Source organism: Chelonoidis abingdonii, chromosome 5 (genome assembly GCF_003597395.2).
Source record: "Chelonoidis abingdonii isolate Lonesome George chromosome 5, CheloAbing_2.0, whole genome shotgun sequence".
NCBI classification, from domain to species: domain Eukaryota; kingdom Metazoa; phylum Chordata; order Testudines; family Testudinidae; genus Chelonoidis; species Chelonoidis abingdonii.
The window spans coordinates 59,976,525-59,998,737 of record NC_133773.1 but is presented as its reverse complement, the minus strand read 5'-3'; the positions used below and the strand labels follow the sequence as shown (position 1 = coordinate 59,998,737).

The window sequence follows — 22,213 nt, the reverse complement described above, 5'->3', positions numbered from 1 at the left end:
TTCACAACTTTCCTGAGTTGGTTATGGAAACCACAACCAGAAATCAAAACTGAAAATATTTAGAATGCCCACATCCCCTGCAACTTGGACACCCAAAAAATTCAAAATACTAGACACTTGAAAGTCTTTGTCAATAAAAAAAGGAACAACATATCCATAAACCTAATCACGTATCTTAATAATCCTGTTTGTAGTTTGTTGGACATTAACATATAGCCAGTTCTGTTTCAAATTCGTGTGTTTTCTAATCCCTGAGGGGACCCATCCTCAGTCCATAATTACAGCAGCCTCAAGCCACAGCCACAAAAGGCAATTCATTTCTGATGGCACTGCAGTAAATTGTTAGCTGGTCAGAGGGTTTCTATGAAGAAAAATATAGTTTCTTCCCAAATAGTTTAAATAAAGGATAATCTTTTAATGTTTGGACTAGGCTAATGTCTACATCACTGATTTTCTGCAAGGAAATTTGGACCCACATCTCTTTGATTACATTTTGAAAAAAGCCAGATGACCCCAATGCTCTTTTCCAGCTGTTGTAAATCACTGACCAACAATGTCCAAATGGAAAACTCTTGACCTTATTCCAGCACCATTTCACCCACCTAAGAAGCTCTAAAAAAAAATGTTGTCTAAATAGCTGACAAAGACATGACTGAAAACTGTGGATAATACTCTCAGAATTTGGATGGAAAGAATATGACAACAGCCTCCCTATATGAGCTTCAACATACTTTCAATAGTCAATGGATTAAAAATCTCTACAAGAAGGCATAAATTCAACAGTCATATTCAGGAAAAAATATCTGGTGGATGTTCTAAAATTATAGAAGTTGCTTTGCCTTCTCCATATGCGTGCTAGTTGGTGATCTATTTACCAGCAACAAATGTCAGCAGATAGCTACCTCCATATTCTGTTCTCCAGACATGGCACAGCAGCACAGTAAGACAGGTTTCTGAGCCACTGTCATTGTATACACCGTCAGGCACTTCAGAAGTGTTCTCTGTGCAGAGAGCCAGAGAAAACTCCACACTTCAAAAACTCCTTTGAGAGCTAGTATACTGACCACTACTGCCAGGCTATCGTGGAATGCCACATTTGAGGGAGCTGGATGTGTATTCCTGGAGTGGGAAGGAGCTGAAGTTAGCCTTGGCTGTCGTAACCTTCAAATCCAGTAGTAAGATTGGATTTTGCATAGGTGTAGGAGGCCAGTACTACAACTATTCCATATCTCCCACTGTGATCATAGCACTGTCCACAGGGAATACTTGCACTATGAGTTATCATGACAAAGCATGTTTAGTTGGCAAGTAATCACTTGTCACCGACTACTATTTAAAATCCCCCACCTGCCTCACTCAACCAATCTGTTGGCTTTATCAACCAGTTTATGTCATCAGTGTCCAACAAAGCACGTCTATACAGGGCTGGAACTGGCACTGTTTCATAAAATATTAATGTTTCATTGCAGCACTGCTGTTGAGTTGCATTTAAACTATTAAATCAATCTGATGATATTAAGTTTTATAATAAAAGTATGCTTTGTGAGGTAATTGGAGAAATGAGAGATGTTGCACCTATGATTTATCTATTATATTAGCTTCCACTTCCAAGAGGGTTTGGGAGGTTTTAACTGAGCTGTGGAAAACTAATGTTGAAGTAAAATCCAGTAGGTAAATATTCCAGAGACATACCAGGTGCTTGTACATTTAGACAAAATGTTGGTCTGCAGAATTATTTATTTAGTTTTATTAAAACTTGCAAATAAGTGTTTTTCAATGATAGCTGAAACATTAAATATTGTGTCACTTGGAGATTTCTGTCTCCATCACAAACTGAAATTTTCTGAAAGATCCATTATGCTTTGCTGTTCAAAGCAGCCCTTTGAAAAGGGGGGGAAATAGTATTTGCTACAGTCAGCAGATGGTTGTCACATTTTGTTTTCAGTGCTCTTTCCCACTTAATTTTGTTTTGTTGCGACATGAGAGGTTGCCAGTAAAGCATCTGCTATTGCTTATGGCTCAGGATCTGAGCCGTTGATGAAGGCACACATTCAGGATAGCACTAATCTAAAATAAATGTTTAATAAGCAGCCCATGAAAGCGCCTGTAATTTTTTTTTATTCAATCAAGAAAGAAACTTGAATGGTTAAACGGTTGCATATAGGGTTTGATTTATCATTTTTATGTGGCTCAACATATGAAAATAATGCTGACTTTTAAAATCTTCTTTCCTGAATTTCAGCTCATCAAAGTGCTGTACAGGACCAGCCATACCAGCTGCCAGTGGAAATCGATCCTCTCATAGGTCTGTCACTTTCTTCTCTCTTTGCGATTCATTAAGCTCTGTATGGTGGCCCTGAAGTGTAGATTACGGTGGTTTTTCACTTGCTGGTTGCTGGGAATGGAATTTTCCTGATAAACCATTTGCATGCAAATTGGAATGCAATGAGCTGTGGCTATGCTGGTATTTCATCAACTCCCCCTCGTTGGTTTGCCTAATTTGAACAGGCCTAGGACGTGTGTCAGTGAAAATTAATATGGATGCTGTAATAATGTGTGATTGAGAATGTGCATGAAGTACTGTCAGGATAATATTGGATCTTTTCATCACTCAGACTTGTTGATGAGCAGGAGCGAGGCACGTTATGATGAATTGGTGCACTGGTAATGTGATGGAGCTCCTTTGCCGAGGAAATTTTCATAATACCAGTGGGGTTCTTAACAGCACTGTGTTGTGAAAAATAAAACTGTGGTGCTAGGGTTTCATCATTAAAGGAGATCAATCCTTTCTTCATAGACCTGCTGTTCATACTGAGGGGATTAATGCGTAATTGCCAAGCGATTCCAAAGTTGAAATCTATTGCTTCGCCAGTTTTAGTGTTAAGATATTAGTGCTCATTTTTCTATGGCATTACAGTCTTTTGGATCACCGTCAGTGGTTAAGTGTGTGTGTCCGTGTTTTTAACGGGAGAGAAAAGAGTCTCATTTTCATTTAAATGAATCTTTATAATAAATGAGTGGTTTATTATAGTGGTGCTTTTCATATTAGCATAGTTGGTTCAGTTGTTTATACTATAAACCCTTATTTTTGGGTGGGAGAATTAAAATTTGGCTGTAATTCAGCATGATTTGTAACTTGACACATGATGATTCTGCCTTGGAGGCACTTTAAAAACAAAACAAATTTGAAAAGAAATATTCCCTCATTTTTAATTTGAGAGGCTAATAAATAAATAATTTTTTTTTATTATTATTTTTTAGCCTCATAATTTTTCTGTTTTTTAAACTGACAATTTCAGGCTGATAGTTTATTGAATGAAAACATGAACTGACCGATTATAATCGCATTTAAAAACTAACACTATTTGCTTATTTTTAGATTATTTTTTTCCCTGACTCTCCACTATCATGTGCATGGTAGAGTGATATGATTTGTCTATCAAATAGTTAACTACTTTTAAAAATTAATATGCACAGTAAATGGTTCACAGGAAGTACACGTTGACCATCACCTAGTTTTTATTTATACATTTTTATTTATTTATTTATTTATAAATGCCATTGTTTCTCAAAGTAATATAGTGCTCTTCATAGAGCATTTCTAGAGGTTGGTTTGTTGTTACTTAGTGGACCCAGCTGAGATCAAGTCCCCATTGTGTTAGGTACTGTCCAAACATTAAGCAACAGTCCCTGCTCTGAATTGCATACATTAAGAGCAGGGGTCGGCAACCTCTGGCACGTGTCTCGTCAGGGTAAGCACCCTTGCAGGCTCCTACTGGCCACGGTTCACTGTCCGAGGCCAACAGGGGAGGCAGGAAGCTGTGGCCAGCACATCCCTTGCCCACGCCGCTTTCAGCCTCCCCCATTGCCCTAGGACGGCAAACAGCAGTGGGAGCTGCAATTGGCCGAACCTACCAACGCAGCAGATAAACAAACTGGCCTGGCCCACCAGGGTGCTTATCCTGGCGAGCCACGTGCCAGAGGTTGCTGACCTCTGCAATAAGAGCATACAGGACCTCAAAGGTTAGGCAGTGTTATCATCATTTTACAGATAAGGAGCCAAGGCACAAAGAGATTAAAAGCCTGATCCAAAGCCTTGTGAAGTCAATGGGAGCCTTTAAATGACTTGCTGTAGTCTGTGGCAGAAATGAACCCAGATCTCCTGAATCTGTTTAGTGCCTAAACTACAAAACCATGCTTTGTCTCTTCTCAAATGGATCTTCTACAAATCCTCAGACTTGTGAATTTGTAATACCTGCAGTGTCCTGTACTCCAATGTATAATCACTTATACCTCACTTTTGGCAGGACTTGTAAATTATAAGCCACTACTACAATTTTAATCACTTGGGCTGAAACTTTCTGTCCCAGGTGCCTGTCTAAAGTTGAATTATTTTAAGATGACTTCAGCCAAAAAAGGTCAGCAGTTTCCAATGAGGAGGCTAGTGAAAAATACATTATTTTGCCCAGGTTAAAAAATTCTAATGAGCTTTTCTTTGAAAAGCTCTATTACCCTAAGGCTTTGGAACAGGAGCTTGAAATTTGGCAAGGGGGTTGCCTTTTTGCAATCAATGTGCCATTTGCTATCCACATGAATATCTGCCCAAATTTGGCCAAGTTATAAGCCTTTGAAAAATCACAGATTGTACATGCTCAGTAGAGCTGCCTTAGATTTTAGCAGCTAAATCCCCCCATCCCAAAATCTGTCTGTAGTGAGCATACTTTAGCACTAGATGTAGTACACAGGATTTTCCCTGCATTCGCAGCTTTGGGCTGCTGCAGGCCAAGACAAAGCTAGATTCAGGCACCTGAACTAAGAACAGGGAGCCTGTCTTTCCTGTGCTTTCAGTAGTCCCTCTGCTGGGTCCACACAACATGAAGGAGGAAGCTGCCAATTGAAATCCAGAGGGAGCAAGAGCCAGACTTGCAGGCGGATGCAGAAGATGGAGTTAGATTGGAATGTGGGATTGGGGGTTAGGGGGTGGGAGCACTGAGTTTGGACAAAGATCCCATGGAGAGAAACTGGGACTGGGTTCCTGTGTGGATGGGAACGTACATGAGGGAAAGAGCAGTTGGAGGTCAGGGTGGGAAAGAGAGACAGTTAGGATGAGAAGCTGGAATTTTTAAATCAAGGTTGGGTGGTTTTTCTAAAGAGGTGCTCTAGGAATTATTTTGGGGGCAGTTCTGTGGCCAATGTTGTACAGGAGGTTGGACTAGATGATTACCTTGCTGCCTTCTGACCTTGTACAATTAGATATCAAACAAGATGCAACGAGTGTGGATAACAAAATGAGATGGAGTGAGGTCGGGGAGGGGCAGCAATAAAATTAGTTTAGATACATGGATATCAATTTGCAAAGGTGATAGAATTCAACAAACATAGATGCTAACAATGATGCTCCATCTCTCTTCTTGCACATTCTTCTCTTTAGCCAGCAATACAAGTATGCACAGGAGACAAATCACTGACCTGTTAGACCAAAGCATTCAGGTCCATTCCCAGTGTTTTGTCATCACCTCTGACAATCGTTATATCCTGGTTTGTGGCTTTTGGGACAAGAGTTTCCGAGTCTATTCTACTGATACAGGTTAGTGGAATCTTAACCAATGGAAAAACCTAGAAAGTAAGCATGTGTTTGAGGTGGGAAACATGGTACTGTTTTCCATTCACTATTATCCTGAAACATATTTGAGGGGGATGAGATTATATTTCTTCTTCAAAGAATGGCAGGAATTATTATTAAATTCCTCCCACTCCATTCTGCATAGAATGCTATCAGGAGCAGAGGTAGCTGACTATTACTTTGTGCATATTCATTTGTTTCTCAACACCTACGGGACACACTGAGCTTAATTCTACAGGTTCACAAGAAAACCAATCTACTGAGTTTGTTTAAAGCTTTGCATACTAGGGGAATTAATTGTTTCTTGAGTGCTTATCTGAATGAAATTCTGTTCTGCTTTTTATATAATTGAGAAAAATATTTTAAGAAACACAGCAGAGTCCATTCGAAATAATACCTAAGTGTTTAAGTGCAGTAACAGAGTGAAGTTGTTTGAAAAATTCTGAGGGTGTCAAAAGGTGCAATACAAGGATAGAAATGGACCCATTAAAAAGAATGAAGAATAAATCCTCTCACACAATGTAAATTGGCCAATATGCAGGACCTCAGTTCTGTGGAAATGTGTGTTCCCTGCAAACTGACAGTTACATCCACGTCTTGCTATGTTGAAGACAATCGTGGAGGGTAAGAATCATGGAGGTACAGAAAAAACATGTATGTTTTTCTTCATTGCCTTAAAATAGGAATAGCAATCTCATTGAAGGGTACTTCCTTTGGATTAATGACCAGTTGAGGTTAATATGTCTGGGACATCAACCCTTCCAGCAGGTTATTATCCTATATGTTCTTCATCGTTACTTAAATAGATTTGTTAATAATGTGTTTCACACTTACCAAACCAAAATATTTTATAAAACAACAGAACAGTTGGACAGGACCCCCAGCATACTTTGGAGATGGAGCTTTCATCATTGTGCAATTTAATATACAACTACTAGTGTAAATGAGAAGTTTACTGTATGTTGGTTGACGTCAATCCTTTACAGAGAGCCTTCAGTTTAACAGTTCAGTCCTACGTTTTTAAACGTTCTCTAAGTTTAATGAAAGTCAGAAACATGGTTTTAAAGAGATCTTTAGAGAAAGTAACTAGGTATGGTAAATATTCCACACAATTTCTTGTCTTACATTCAAAATATATTGACTAATGTGTTCTTAATTTTTTCGTTGTTGAAAAGTGAGCGTGTTTACTTTTAAGGCTAGCTGACGTCAGTGTCATGATGAGAAACTAATATTATTTTGATAACTTATCTCCAAATGGCTTGTTAATTAAGTCGTTGCAACTGTATTTAAGTCATAATCAGAGATTACTAGTTAACTTAATTCTAACATAACTGATTCTGATATGATTAAAAGCAAATTACTTATGCTTGCCAAGAAAGTTGTAAAACACCAGAAATTTTTTATCTATATTTCTTCAATGTGTTAATATCCAGCACACAAACAAAATCTGGCTGTAGTTTAATTTAAATAAATTCAGTTACAGGGTTTTTTTAAATATTAAAACAAAAGTATAGCAGTCAAATACCTTTTCTGAGCTTGGCAGAGCAGCAAGGGAAAAAGATGTGATCAGTAATGTATAATGGCAAGCTTTCACAAGTGTTGAATTCAATTATATTTTAGCACTTAAACAAAAAAAGAACCTTTTTCTTATTAGATTTCAGGGGGTTTTGTAACAGGAAATACTTTTAACGTAAATCATGCTTTCTGGTTACAGCTAGTACAGCGGAGGCACAATAAAACTTTCCTCCAGTGGTGGGAATTATTTTCAGACAGTCTTTTAGATGCAGTAGTGCCGAGGCTTGAGTCTGAATTTTTTTATTTGTAGCACAGCTGTCAAATAAAACATTAACTAGAAAATTTGTTCTGTCAAAAAAAGGATATCCTAGTGCATATGGTAATATTTGAAATTGCTGTGTGGAGAGGAGGATTGGTATTAAGGGAAATAAAAAAAAAAAAGTTGAACTCTTATGAGATTCAGTAAGTAATTTAACAAAGATAAAAAGAAGCAGTGAATTTCTGTTTTGATGGTTCGGTTATATTGAGTGAAGCTTAACCCCATGACAATAATGTAGTAAAACTAGTAGGGCAGTGCAAACATATGAGCAACTGTCAAACAAATAAGTCTTGAAGAATGTTTGTTTTCTATAACAGAAACTAAAAACATAGAGTATAGGAGGGGAGGGGGAAATCTATTAAACTCACAGCTCTTTAAGAATAAACTTACTGTTTCAAAAATATAAATCACCCCAAGTAGTTGAATTACTGAGGGGATATAACTGGAAAATAGATGGTATAATTTAATCACAACAAAATTTAAAACAAATAATTGATAAATAAATAGAAGGTTCAGGAAAAGCTGTCTATTCTATGAGATTAAATATATTGCCTGAGATAAAGTTGTATGCTCTTGAAAGTTTTTCACTGCTGCCTTCCAAGCTCTGCAGATCAATAGCTTTTGCTGACTAAAATGATTGACCATCCAGCAATTTGGCTGAGACAAATACCTGACCTGCAAACCTAGTGAAGAACCCTCAGCACACAGGTAACTTCTGATGTCGCAGCACATTTAGAGCCAAAAGACAGTTTTAAATGGTATAATAAAACATAATATGGACTGGAGTCACCAAGTTATAGGAAAATTTTTGCTGCTTGGATAAAAAGTATAACCTGCTGTGAGCCTGCAACAGTATTATGTCCCACTATCACATTCAGTCACTTTTCAACCTCATGAAGAAATAATTTTTCATTATAAACATCAATTCCCCATTCATATATCCGTTGCATAACTTTGCCTCCTTGATGGAATCATACATGTTAGAGATAAAGATGTATTAGATCAGAGTTCTTCCTTCTTAAAACAAGATTGTTTCCTATAGAAAGTCAACTTTCTAGTGCTTTGTCTATTCTACAGTAGTTTGAAAAGTCTCAAGTTGTCAGGGTTTCCTCCCACCACAGTCCATGGGAGATTTTTCGAGCCAAATGCATCTTGCTGGCAATTTTTTGATAGCTTAAATTTTCCTTTTCTTAATTTCATCCCATTACCTCACCCCTATATACCACACTATATATATATTCCAGGGGTCGGCACCCTCTGGCACGTGGCTCACCAGGGTAAGTACCCTGGCGGGCCGAGCCAGTTTGTTTACCTGCCGCGTCGGCAGGTTCGGCGGACTGCAGCTCCCACTGGCCGTGGTTCACCGTCCAAGGCCAGTGGGGTGGTGGGAAGCTGTGGCCAGCACGTCCCTCGCCCGCGCCACTTCCCGGCACCCCCATTGGCCTGGGACGGCGAACTGCGACCAGTGGGAGCCGCGGTCCACCGAACCTGCCAACGCGACATGTAAACAAACAGGCCCAACCCGCCAGGGTGCTTACCCTGGCAAGCCACGTGCCAGAGGTTGCCGACCCCTGATATATCCCGAGGTGTTTATATATATATCCCTCCCTCACAGGTGTTTGCACCCTTCTGATTTTTTTGTTAGGTTTTCTCCACTGTAGTTATTGCTTCCTACCTTTAATTTTTTATTATAAATCTGTCCTTCCAGCTCTTTTTTCTGAACTCTCTCTCTCTCTCTTTCTCTAGTGTGTCATTGTTTTTTTTTAAATTTTTTTGTGCAAAACTGAATGCAATAGTCCAGGTTCAGTCACAGCAGAAACAGTATAGGTAAGAACTATACTCCTCCCCTCCCCAACACTTTATTATGGTACAAAGTCATGTCTCCCCCTACTATCATCCCTAGGTCAATTCAGTATTGCAGCTTCCCACATTTCTCCTTGTATTGATATAATATGTTTCAGGATAGTTTTGTTTTTTTAACTCCTAATTTATCATCATTTGTAAGTTTAATTAATATCCAGTTTCTGCGTGATCATTAGTTTTTCTACGTTATCACTGATGAGGGTATTAAATATATCCCATCTCTATATGGTCTGCTATTAACAGGTTCCAGTAGCCCCAGCAAGATGGATGCTGGTGCCTACACCCTCACTTTAAGGAGCTTTTTCTCTTACCCAATCTCCCTCCCTCTATGTGGAGGTCTTCAGAGGGCCGTTTTAGTTGGCCTTATAAGTGTTCGCTCACACATACAAACCCAACCCACATGAACATACACATACGCACACTTATGAAAATGTGGCCGTTAAGTTAAGGTTAAAAAGTAATAAGCATATTCATATTTTTAAAGATCCATGAATTGCACTTTTTTCACTGTCTAAGTAAAGTTGAGTTTATCTAGGTTTTTCTTTCATGTTCATTTTTACGTTTCTATTGATGGCTTGAATGCCTACACAACAGACAGAAACTTTGCTTGTCAGGTATGTCTTTTGAGCTTTTACGGGCATTGCAAGTCTTCTCAAAGGTAAGAAAGCTGGTAGAAATGGTTGGCTAGTATATTAAATGTGATGGAGGAACTAAAGCAGAAGTTCAATTTTATACAGATTTTCTGAATTGTATGCATTTTTTGTAATTAAATAAATGCTCAAAGAGCTGATTATGTTTTATTTTCCATGTCACATTCTCAATTCCCTATGTCCTAACTGTTCTGGAGCCTCTATGCACTGTCATCAGATATACATTTTTAACTGCTACTTTCACCAATAAACTGCATTAAAATAAATTTCATCATTGCATATTTATGTTATTGTGTTTCTTTATTCTATATATTTAAACTCATGACTGCAACATGAGTTTAAATATATAGAATAATGAAACATACTGGCTTGGCAGGATTTAGAGTAAGATACAAATATGTAATCGATTCTTATTCACTCTATGCCCTATACAGACTGCTACATTCTTAAATAGTTTCCATCCCATCAGGATGTAAAAAATTAACACATGAATTTGTCTTTCACAACCAATAGCAATTGAAGTTTTGTATCTAGACTTTCTTTTATAAACATTGCTCATGAAAGTACCACTAACACATATTGTAATATGTTTAGTAAAGTCCCACAAAAAATCATTAACAGGATGTTTTAAACTTAGATTTTATATGTTTCAGGTAAACTAATACAAGTAGTGTTTGGGCACTGGGATGTTGTCACCTGTCTTGCCCGCTCTGAATCCTATATTGGAGGAAATTGTTACATTCTCTCAGGATCACGTGATGCAACACTGTTGCTCTGGTACTGGAATGGCAAAACCAATAGCATTGGTGATAACTCAAGTGGTAAGTAAAACCTATATTATGCATAAACTGCATGTGGCATGAGATAAGTCATTACAGAAGTACTCAGTGCTTTTCGTAAAACTAAAATCGAAGTACAACGTTTTTAGTATTTATATGGAAGTTTAAACAATGCTTGCTTTGACCACATAAATATATTGTGGAGCCACAATACTGGCTTCTTACAATAAGTTTGTGAGATACTTAACATTACAATTTTGACTCTCATCCTTTTGACTTGATATTTTGCAGGCTTTACTGTTAGATCTGCAGAGAATTATTTTTTTTAAACAGATCAACTGGACATTCAGTTTTAAAAGATGTTGTTTTTTTTTTAAATAAACACTTTAACATTACCCATTCAGTGAAGATTGTTCTTTATAAGTTCTTGTATAATAAGTTCAAAAATACACATACATGTGTAGATTCAGACACCTTTACTCCCATTGAGTAGTATCTTACCTTCCAATCAAAATACTCATGGAGTTAGCTGCTAGTTAGTGGGGGTAAGGATGTCAGAATCTGATACACAATGACTTGTGCAAAATAATAATAATGATAATTATTTGGGGTCCTCAAAAGATAATAGGCTTAAGACACCTAGGTGGGGGTTTTTTTTGTTTGTTTGTTTGGTTTGTTTTTTTAAGTATTAGGCGTCAAAAAAAGACTTCTTTCTATCTAGCATAATTTATACTTGTTCACATGGAAACAATACACATTTGGTTCTAAACCATCAATCTGAAGTATAATTAATTAAATAAGAATCACATGTCTTTTTTCAGTTATTTGCAAGATTTGTGGTACAACTAACAAATCTAGAACTATTTCCCCCCCTCCCCCTTAAGACTGGTTGATTTTGGAATTATTTACTCTCAGTATTTCACTTTCTGAGAGCTCAATGATGTATCTGAGTGTATGTGAAATAAGTTCATAAAATCCACAAACTGCTTAGACTGTTGCCCAGGTAGATTACAAAATCTGCAGGCATAGCATGAATAGGTTACCAACGTATTTTAAATAGGTTGATTCAAGGAACAGAAAAGCTTCATGGATGCACCCAGCATAGTTTTATAAGTTCCTTAAAATAAATAGCTTTGGTTGAAGGAGGACAGAATCTTTGTGGGCACAATATGCATAGATTGCAATCTGATGGTCAGGGAAATGGCAAACACTGCACTATTCTTGCAGTGCTTATAAATTTAGGGAACCCCAAATAGTCTTGTTCAAGGAGCTTAAAAAGTTTTGCAGGCCCATCAGGTAGAACTTTAAATTCTAGGAAGCAAAGCAGTCTCTTCAGAAAACACTGTAGTAATTTACTGCTTTGAAGCATTCAAGATTTGCAAGAGTTGCCTTCTATGTTTACAAGGTCCATAAGTGCAGCCCATTCTTTACAGATCTGCAACCCCATCCTGTGGAATTTATGAACTCTATGCTAATTACTTTGCTTCAATGCACACAGGTCTTGCCTACAGTGTTTTTTCAAGATCTTCAGGCTGTAGGCTCCATTCTGATAATTACAAACCACTTACTACAGTGGGACTTAGCACCTCTAATGGCCAGTCTATGTCCATGGATTTTGTAAATCCATTAGATATCTCTTTTAATGTTAAGTACATTCTCGGAGTTCCTTATTCCAGGATTTGTAACGTTTACTTGCTACTCCAGTAAACTGATAGACTTCATACATTTAAAGGCTCAGTGTTTAGAAACTTAGAAAAGAAGCTGATGTAGATAGCAATCCTCATGACCTATTCCTTTTAGTGTTCACAAACCTCATAATCTCAGAAAACAGTTAATTTTAGGACTGAGCATTTACAAGGTCTGCAGGTAAACTGGAAGTGTTTTTACTCACCTGAGGTATTTCTTGTAAATTACAATAAGCTCCTGAGGATCCAACTCCTATTTAGGGCATAAGGCCTCTGCTCACCCTTGACCTTAGTCACAAATCAATTCTCAGAGCTCATTTCCAGTAAGGGGCTAACCATGATTCTCTGAGCAGGATTCGACGATTCCCCAAAATTCTCGGACACTCCTAGATTCCTCTGTGAGATTAGTGCTTGTCTCTCCTCTATCCCAGCTATGTCTAAAAGGGCCAGATGGGTGGGCAATAGGGAGACACTTGGCACCCCCCTCTAGATCAAATTAACTATAAAATGTACTACATGGCAGGCAGGTATAGAATAAAACTAATCTATATCTTGCTACAGTGCTACCCACTGTTACACCTGAGAATCGCCTATTTCATTCAATAGAGGTTACACGGATGTAACTGAGGGCAGAATTTGACCCTATGCAAATAACATTTGAAAAAGATGTCTACTATAGTGCTATCAAATGTTGCAAAGAATGAAGTTAAAAACTCTGTATATAGACATTTATACTGTGCTCATCATTGTGATATCTCTTCCACTGATGTAGCCAGAATTGATTTAAACTTTCATGTGGCCTCTTAAAAATGAAAAAACCTAAATCATATTTCAGGAAAAAAGTTTGTGCAGCTGAAACAACACCTCCACATCTGTTAAGATAGAATTAAGACTAAATATCCCTTAAAGATGTAATTACGGATGTATACTGAGACATGAAAACAACAAAAAGTGTATCCATTTCAAATTTTAATTGCCTGAAGGCAAAAAAGGAAGAAATTATCAGAAAATTCCAATCCATCCTTGCTTCCAGTGAGATGGATATAGATGAAAGATGCTTTGTTCTGTACAAGACGTTGTGGCTCACATACCCATCCAGGTGGTTGAGCGGAGCATGCAGCCCTGATGCATATTGAAACCAAATGAGTGTGGACCAACAGGAAAGTCAGAGGATCAGCCTTAATTAATTCTGGTGGTGGGGAACGTTTCCTCAATTTCACCTCTCCCAACCAGCTGCGTAAGGAAGGAGAGGGTTCCCCTGACATTGCTATCCACTTTATCAAGGACCACCTCATGGTGTCTCTTCCTTCCCCTGCCAGTCCTATCAAAGCTCCACCTGATAGGTGGGCATAATAGCTGCTAGGTATTTCTGTTTGACACCTCGATCGATTGGTCCTTCAGCCCTCATATAGATTGCACTGATCACAACACGTCTTCCATTCTTCTTGTATCCTGGCCTTCCGTCTCCATGTGCAGCCACATCTTTTCACCATAAAATCGTCCCATCTTTTTGGAGGTTGGCCGAGTGGTGATTTCCAACATAATGATTTCTGTTTAAACTCATTAATGGTTATTTCTTAATATTTATATTATAGTTGTGCCTGGAAGCCCTATCAGCAATTGGAGCCCCTTGTTGCTAGGCCTTATACAATGAAAAGACAGCACCAACAAGCTTACAATATAGTGGTCTAAATTCATTGTAGGTGTAACTTTATTGACTTCTGTGTCTAGTCAAAACTATCTATAAGGGAAACTCAAAAGACATGTTTCTGTCCAGTTCTGATTTTATCAGAAATGTGAGAACTCCAGCGTGGTCACTGAAAGAAAAGAGCAACAAGTATAAGACAATTTTTTTTGTGTCAGAGATTTATAGACACTGATCCTGTAAGTGACTCTGCACAGGCAAACACCTGCATGGTCATGGAGCACCACTGAAGTTAGTGGGTTCCACCCACATAGTCACATGCGGGATTGGCGCTATGCATATTAATCGTTTCATCTGTTATTCCTTGGTCTTTTGTATTGAAAGCTTCTGATCTGTTACCACAAAGTAGTTTTTAATAATATAAATTGATGTATGATTTTGACAATGCATCCATCATATAATTTTACATTTTTTATTGTTGGCATTTTTCTAGTTTTTAAAATGTAAATGTATTTATTTATTGTGAATTCAATCTTAATAACAGCTACACACCAAAGGGCACTCAAGGGGCCCCCTTTACACACCATAGTATTAAAAGTTGCAACAACAATCATCTGAAACAGCAGCACTGTTTCCCTTCCTCCCCACTAACCTACTCCTCCTCTAACTGCCTCTCGGTGGACCAATATGACTTAATTCTCCCTTCACACATTCCCACCAGATAGCAACTACATCAGCTCTCCACCAGTGACATTTCACCTAAGTTGCTTGATTTTGTTTCATTACTTCCGGAAGCATTGAGCTCTGGGCTGCCTTTGTTAATGTTTTAAAATAGTACTTAACCCAAGGTGACAAGCCATTATGCTTGTGGCGTAGTTAATAAATAAATGTTCCATTTGATTATTCTTTATAAATATTTTGAAATAAATAATTTTCCATCAGTAACTGCTCAGCCATAAATCTATGGTATGGGAAAATTCTTCATCTTTTTGTTTTACAGAAGAAATGTGTTACCAAAATAAATATTATTTAAACTTACTTATATATTTTCTTTTTTAAATTTTATGTTAAGTCCTGTTCCTGTGTCTGCTTGTTTTGGCTGAATCATCAAGTAACTTTCTTTCTTTCTTGTACTAAAGTTGTTATGTGGGAATATACAGCAATTTGAGAGACATTGGTGAAGATGGATGGATGTTAGTCTGAAACTGTATTTACTTAGGTTTTTTAATGCAAAATTCTGCCTAGCTGTCATATTCCCTATGTTAGTGCTGAAAAAGGTTACTGTATAAAACTTAACTTGAACTAATCACAGATGAAATATATTATACTCCTACATTATGAATGCAGTACTATAGGAAAAGAGCATAGACAATTGTCAACAACTTAAGTTGTTGGGAAAAGACTACAAGTAACAATATACGGAGGTCTGCAGTTCATTCAGGCTCTTTATTTGTGGGTAATTCAATAAAAATTTAATAAATTAGCCATTCTTGCTGACTAGTTAATAAACAGCAAAAAAAATAAAAATGAGTTGGATTGGAATTAGATTTTCTGTTTCATGGGAAATTCTGCAAGTTCACTTTTTTTTTCTGCTCTAAATGGAATGAAAACATTTTTTAAAAATATTTCTGGCAAGTCTGGCAAATTTAAAGAAATTTAAAAATTTCCCAAGTCAATCAGAACATTTCATTACAATAAAATAAAAAATGTTTCATTCTGATTTTGACATTTTTTAAATAGAAATATTTTTATAATCTAAAATAAGACATTTGAAAATTAAAAGTCATTTGTACAAGTGCTTTGTGTCAGGCTATTTTTTAAATGAAATTTTGTCAAAATTGACACGCTTCTGCTAGCTGCTTTTGATGAATTGGCATCTCCTAATGGAAAAATTTCCAGCAAGCACTAAAAATGACTAATAGTGGAACCAGATCTGAAGTAACTATTTGCATCTTTTAGGAAAGTCCTGAGACTTATCACATTCTCTTGAGTAACTAGTAGATGTGTGACAGAAACAACCATCACTTGCGGCAAAGTTAAGGGGATGAAAAGACAAGTTATTTACTTATGTGAGGTTAGCTTTCAATGTATTTAGAGACTCTTATCTAAAAACAAGAAAACATTTGTGAACATCGTTTAAACTTTTTGGAAAAAGGCCAGTGCTGATGTTGATACCATATAGCCATTGCAGTCAGGGCTCCCATTTTGTTTTGTTGTTATTGTTGTTGTTGTTTTTTTTACACGAGCTGCTAATAGTAAATAGCTATGCAGGTGTTTTTAAAAATTACACCTCATATGGGTGAAATTCACTCTGACATACAGGGCCAGCCTAAGGCCTTCTATACCACTTTAGCCTGGTCTTGAGGCTGTGTGGAGTGGCACTGGATGTAGTGATGTTGCAAAGATGCTGGTGAACTGCAGAAAGGGGAGGATGGGGGTGGGGTTTCTGTGCACGTTAGTGCAGAGTGTGACAGTTGGAGTGCATCAAAAGAAGGGATGACAGGATTCATTTACAATTGATGTGCAAAGATTACACCAAATACTGCTCCAGCTTGTACACTGGAGTGGCAGCAGCCATGGTGTTGGGAGAGGTTGGTTACAGCCCACACCAAATCTTAGATTGGGGGATTGCCTGTTACCTATACAGTTCTTCCATCCACCACATTCTTAACTCACACAGAGGCCAATTAAGGTAGTGAAGTGAATTTCACCCTCTGTGCCTTGAACAGTTGTAATTTCTGCATTATAAGTATTCTGTCTGAGGTTCCATATGTTTCAGTTAGGTATAGAGTGTGAATTTTATTGCCTTATGTATTTAATGTGCTTATAAAAAAAAAGTTTGTATTGTTGAACTCTCAACAGAGGGCTTTTCTGTCATCCTGTGCAGCCCTCTTGTAGATGGAGAGAACCTTCTACTGTTGCTTTCAAATTTCCTGTGGATATATTTACAATTATTTTGAAGCTTTCTTATTGTAAAAGACATGAAAGCATATCTACTTTGGAAATTTGATTTGCTTTAATAAAATTAAAGGTTTACTCACAGAAACATCCAATAGTAATGAAATATATAAAGTTGGTAGCTATATTGCTGCCACTAAACTAACATTTTGTATCCTGTGAATTATTGGATCAGTCTTCTACACATATATAAATAAAGCAAACTACATTACCTCTTTTAATGTTATAACGTAAAGTTTGAAAAGGTTACTCTGTATGTATCACAAATATATTGTGAAGATCATCAATACGCAGCAATGCATTCAGTGACTAGTTTTGTATCGTAATGTAGTGCCCTTTTAAAACTACAGTTTTCTGAGGCACATTAGAGAAATAAACTCCAGCTCTTTTTCATTGTGACTGGTTGTTGTAGCAATATTGCAGGCTATAATGTTGGAGGTTTAATATTTAAACCAGACAAATGGATTTAACCAAGAGTTTATGCGAACAGTACAACTGCAGCTAACGTGCACAAGCATCATATGGTCTCCTATTCAGATTTACATTTTTAAACAATTTTAAACTTGGAAAGGCCATCATGTCTAAAGTTTTGTATCTTGCTATGTACTTTTTATTATATTAATTATTGTGCTTAGCAAGGTACAAAAATTTTCTGTCACTACTATTATTAATGCTCTTCAGTCTAAAAATTAAAACTGAGTAAATGTTTCATTCAAATAATTTTAAAAATTTAGGTATTGCTGGTTTTGCTGATGATTAAAATGCAGAAATATCACCACATTAATACCCTGTTTTTGATTGATTAAAATATAGCATTGTAGATCATTTCTTTGCAGTCAGACACCCTAATCTCATAGGCCCCAATCCTGCAAAGACTTACACCCATGCATAATTTTATACACTGTGTATTTCTTGATTTAAGGCAAATCATATTTCTATAATTTGAAGTCAGTGGAACTGCTCACCATGTGTAAAATTAAGCATGCACCTAAGTCTCTGCAGTTTTGAGAACTATGGCCATTATAAAAAATACATCCGATTTTAAAAGTCTTTTTGCAACATAAATACTTATTTTGGAATTGTAGCTATAATTGTAAGAACAGGGCTTTTTAAAAAGTAGTATATAATGTAGCTACACTGTTTCTCTTTACTAAAAAGTCATTGTGTACTATGAATTTTTTTAGTCTATCAACCCATGTTATCCATGGTATGTTTAGTGTCAGTCACTATGGTATCTAGGCACCCATAAATCATCAATCACATCAGTAATGCAAAACATGCTATCGATTTTATTACTATGTGCCCAGGTAGAAAATTATAATATCTCCAAATATTTTAAATTAGTTTAGAGTGATTGTAGTTGATATCTCGAAGGCGGACTTACGCTATATTCCTTCTGTTAAGAAAACCTAGTGTTTCTGTGAGAGAGGTAGAGTACCATGTTGAGAATTAAAAACAGTGACTGTGTCTGTGTACCTTTATATATTTGATATATGCAATCCCATGTACTTTATAAAAGTACATAAATTTACTTTGACACACACGGAATCATTTGTATTATTTCTTTTAATAAACCCAACCAGTATTATTTTAGCACTGTTTCAATGCAGCCATTAGTAAATACTCTTTGTCTCTCAAAAATGGCTGGGAAAGGAGCCTTTTACTGCATATAACCAAGCATTCTGCACTGCCATCTGCTGGGAATGATGTGAAAATGATGTGGGGACTGATCCTCCACAAAATACTACTGCTTAAAATATTAAATACACACTTAGACAAATTTGCTGTGATATTTGTAATATAATTTGTCTCCTCCTAATAAGAAGGTACAAACTGCATGTAATATTGTACAACCTGAAACTGGAGTATGTTGGTAGTGTTTGTAATTGTAAGAAAAATGGAATATTTTCTTCTTTTTTACTAGAATGTTAGCAAGTTCAACAATAAATTGTTTTGTATTTGGAATTCAAGCTCAGGAGTGTGTGTTTCACAGAAAAGAAAGAGCAACAGGGTACATAAAAGTAACTACAAAATAATATATTTAAGGGACAGTAACCACTTAAATTTCTATCTGACATTTAGAGTCTGTTCCTGCATTCCTAGGTCACCCCCAATCCCATGGAAGTTTAAGAAACATAGGCCTTGATCATAGGCCTATTAGAACTGCAGGGGTAGACCCCCCACCCCGCCAAACACACACACTTCTCCAAAGCACCATTGAAGTTAGTGAGGTTTTGCAGAGGCACAGCCTGCACGTATCTGACCTCCAGAATGGGACCCTAGATTATACTGCTGTAAGGGTGCAGGGGTATTGGTGGTGGTTTTAAAATGTCGTGCATGGAGGTCTAATTTCGGTTAGGGCCCTGTTGTTCTAAGCACTATATAAACACAGTAAATGACCGCCTCTGCTCCAAATAACTTTAAGTCATAAAGACAAGACATAATTGATGAAAGAACCCTGTAATGTTCTATGTCTAGTAACTCCATTCAAACCTATGATATTTTATAAATACTAAATTTTATAACTTTTTGTTTATATAATGCCAATAAAGTATTAGTCTCTCTATGGAGTCTCTAAAGAACCTGCAATCCTAGTAGTAGCTGTTTCAGAAATCATTCTCAAATGCAGCAGGTTCTTTTTTAAATTTTGCAGACTAAAAATATGTCTTCCAGTATTAAGTACTGCATCTGTAATATAATTATTTCCAACTGGCTAGTAGAGATTCATGTTTTCTTCTTGAATCAAATTGGTGGTGGTATATTTTGGTACCTGTAATGTTCTAGGCACTATACAAACACAAAAAAAGGCATTTGTCTTTTTCCTGAATGGAAAAATTTAGAGAGAAGGTTTTTGATGCTGGTATGTTGGCAGTATCCAGCTTCAGGTGTCAATAAATTATATACGTGAAAGTCTCCAGACTGATCAGGATGTTTAGTGCTCCATGATGTAATGCAGGCATTCAGGTTCCAGGCAAAACAATGCTATATTTACAACTTGTAACTAATAATAGATGGTGGTAAAGGAATTGTATTCATATGGTAAATGAATACAACCTTAATGTGCACCATATGCATGGTGTTGGGATGATGTACTAATATATCACATTTATTTAAATTGTTTGATTACTGAGAAAAATGACTATATTAAATTCTAAGGCTGTACGACATAGATATGAGAGTAGAGTAAAACAGAAGAAGTAATGATTTATGTTCTAGAATTGATACTTTGAGTATCTTCAAAACCAGACTTTAGTGCTGTAAAAAAAGTGTTTGGTAAGTACTATACTTTAGGCTCAGCTAGGAAACATTTCAAAGCGTTTCTGGAATTAATTTCCGTAACATAGGAATTGCAGGATGTAAATTCACTATGGTACACACAAGAACACTTTGTATAGTCAGAATTAAATACATTAGGAGCTCCACTTAGCTGGAAGACTAAATTTGTTGAAAAATACTGTTTGCTTTTTAAAAGAAGAAACACAACTGTTTCTTTTAAGGCCTGATGATTCATTAATGGTGGTTTTGTTTTTGTTTTTTTTTAAATGCTGCAATGTTCCTAGTCATTGCAATATGAAAGATCTCAAAACGTGTATCTAATACTATATATAAAACAAATTGTTTTAAAATTAATTAGCAATATGATCTTGATTGTAAATAGGCACAGCATATGCTCTCATTATGTAATACTGTTGTTGGGAAGTATATTTTAAAAGGTTTTAAATGATTTAAAAGTTTTCTTAATTGGAATAAAATTTTACTTGTAATAAGTAGAAAATATTAAAAACAGCAGAAACTGACAGATTTAAAGTGAGCTAAACCATTGTATGAAATTGTTCATCTGAGATTATTTTTTGATTAAGAGAGAAACTCAAAAGTATTTGTTTTGTGATGGAATTGATCTTTAGATATAATACCACAAAGAATACTGCTAAAAATAGATATATGTTAGCACCTTGTCCTACCATTGCTATAATTTTTATTGAAATAGTTGCTTTATAATGGTCCTAATAATTTTCCTTTTTGGATGGATACTTTATACTTGGTCTCAGCTGGAAGGTGGTGAATATATCTATAAGGTGCACTGAAAATCTGTATCTAGTTTTATGGTTTAAAAAAATGTGCCCCTGAATTGTTCAGACTGTTTTAAAATTCAAAGCTGGTATTACAGTAACAATTGGGTATGGAACATATGTTAAAATATTATGTACAGTGGGGGCATGAATAGTCGCACTGAGAGGAGTTCATATTCAGTGGGAGGAGTAAGAGGCTTCCCAGGACTTTCAACTGACAAACTCTGAATGAGGGGGAAGAGGTTCCAGAAGACATCACATTGCACATAGGGTGAGAATTGTGAGGCATGGGAGTTTAGACTTTGTGCGTGTAAAGTCTGAATTGTAATATTCCATTAATACAGGTTGTAGTATTTTTTTTGCTCTTTATATTGTGCCATTTTAGAGATAGAAGGAACCCTATCCTGAAGAGAGTATCTATAAACACAAGAAAATCATTCAAATTCACGTTTCTAATTAACCACTCTGAAGGGAGATGAACAAAAAATGTTACATACTAGTAGCATCTGCTTACTCAGTACTCCATGTCATTCAAATGTTTGCATGGGGTAACTAAGGGATGGAATGAAATAAGCCCTCTCGGTATCCTCAGTGGTAATAAGCTTATTAGTAATCTAGAGCCACATGATAAAGTAAATTTATGCTTAGCACTTTACTAGCCACAGCTGGAAATATTACTAGCATCAGTTGCATTTAAATTTCTGGATTTTGTTTCAGGTTTCAAATGTGAGTTTACTCAAAGAAATTGTTTCCTTTGGGCAAACTATAGGCTTTTAAGAAACACATGCAAAGACAAAACTAGCCTCTAGATTTAAGGTTGTGCATTTTGTGAGATTATAAAAAGTTTAAACAGATGGCATGCAACAGTAGAAGGAAAAAAGATTGGACTTGGGAGGAAAAACTCCTATGTCTCTAAAGTGGAGAATGACATAAAGGCACAGTTCTTATGTACCTTGTAACTAAAGAATAGTATAAAAATTGTGTGTTTAAAAAGAAATCAACCTTCGGACTAAAATTGCAGTCATACTTTCATAACATATGTATAGCTCATCATTCAGTAAGATCTGTTGTACATGAAAGAGCTAGTCTCATTTGTGTAGCAGTGA

General features: G+C 36.4%; 1 protein-coding gene across 7 annotated transcripts in view; it reads left to right on the top strand.

Moving 5' to 3' along the window:
- Window positions 1-22,213, top strand: part of LRBA (LPS responsive beige-like anchor protein) — a 582,443-nt gene that overhangs the window by 540,082 nt on the left and 20,148 nt on the right. For all 7 annotated transcript variants that reach the window (XM_032793241.2, XM_075066317.1, XM_075066316.1 and 4 more), the window contains exons 51-53: window positions 2,243-2,305; window positions 5,432-5,587; window positions 10,624-10,791. In XM_032793241.2, the coding sequence (XP_032649132.1) occupies window positions 2,243-2,305; window positions 5,432-5,587; window positions 10,624-10,791 (387 nt within the window). The remainder of the gene's footprint in view (window positions 1-2,242; window positions 2,306-5,431; window positions 5,588-10,623; window positions 10,792-22,213) is intronic.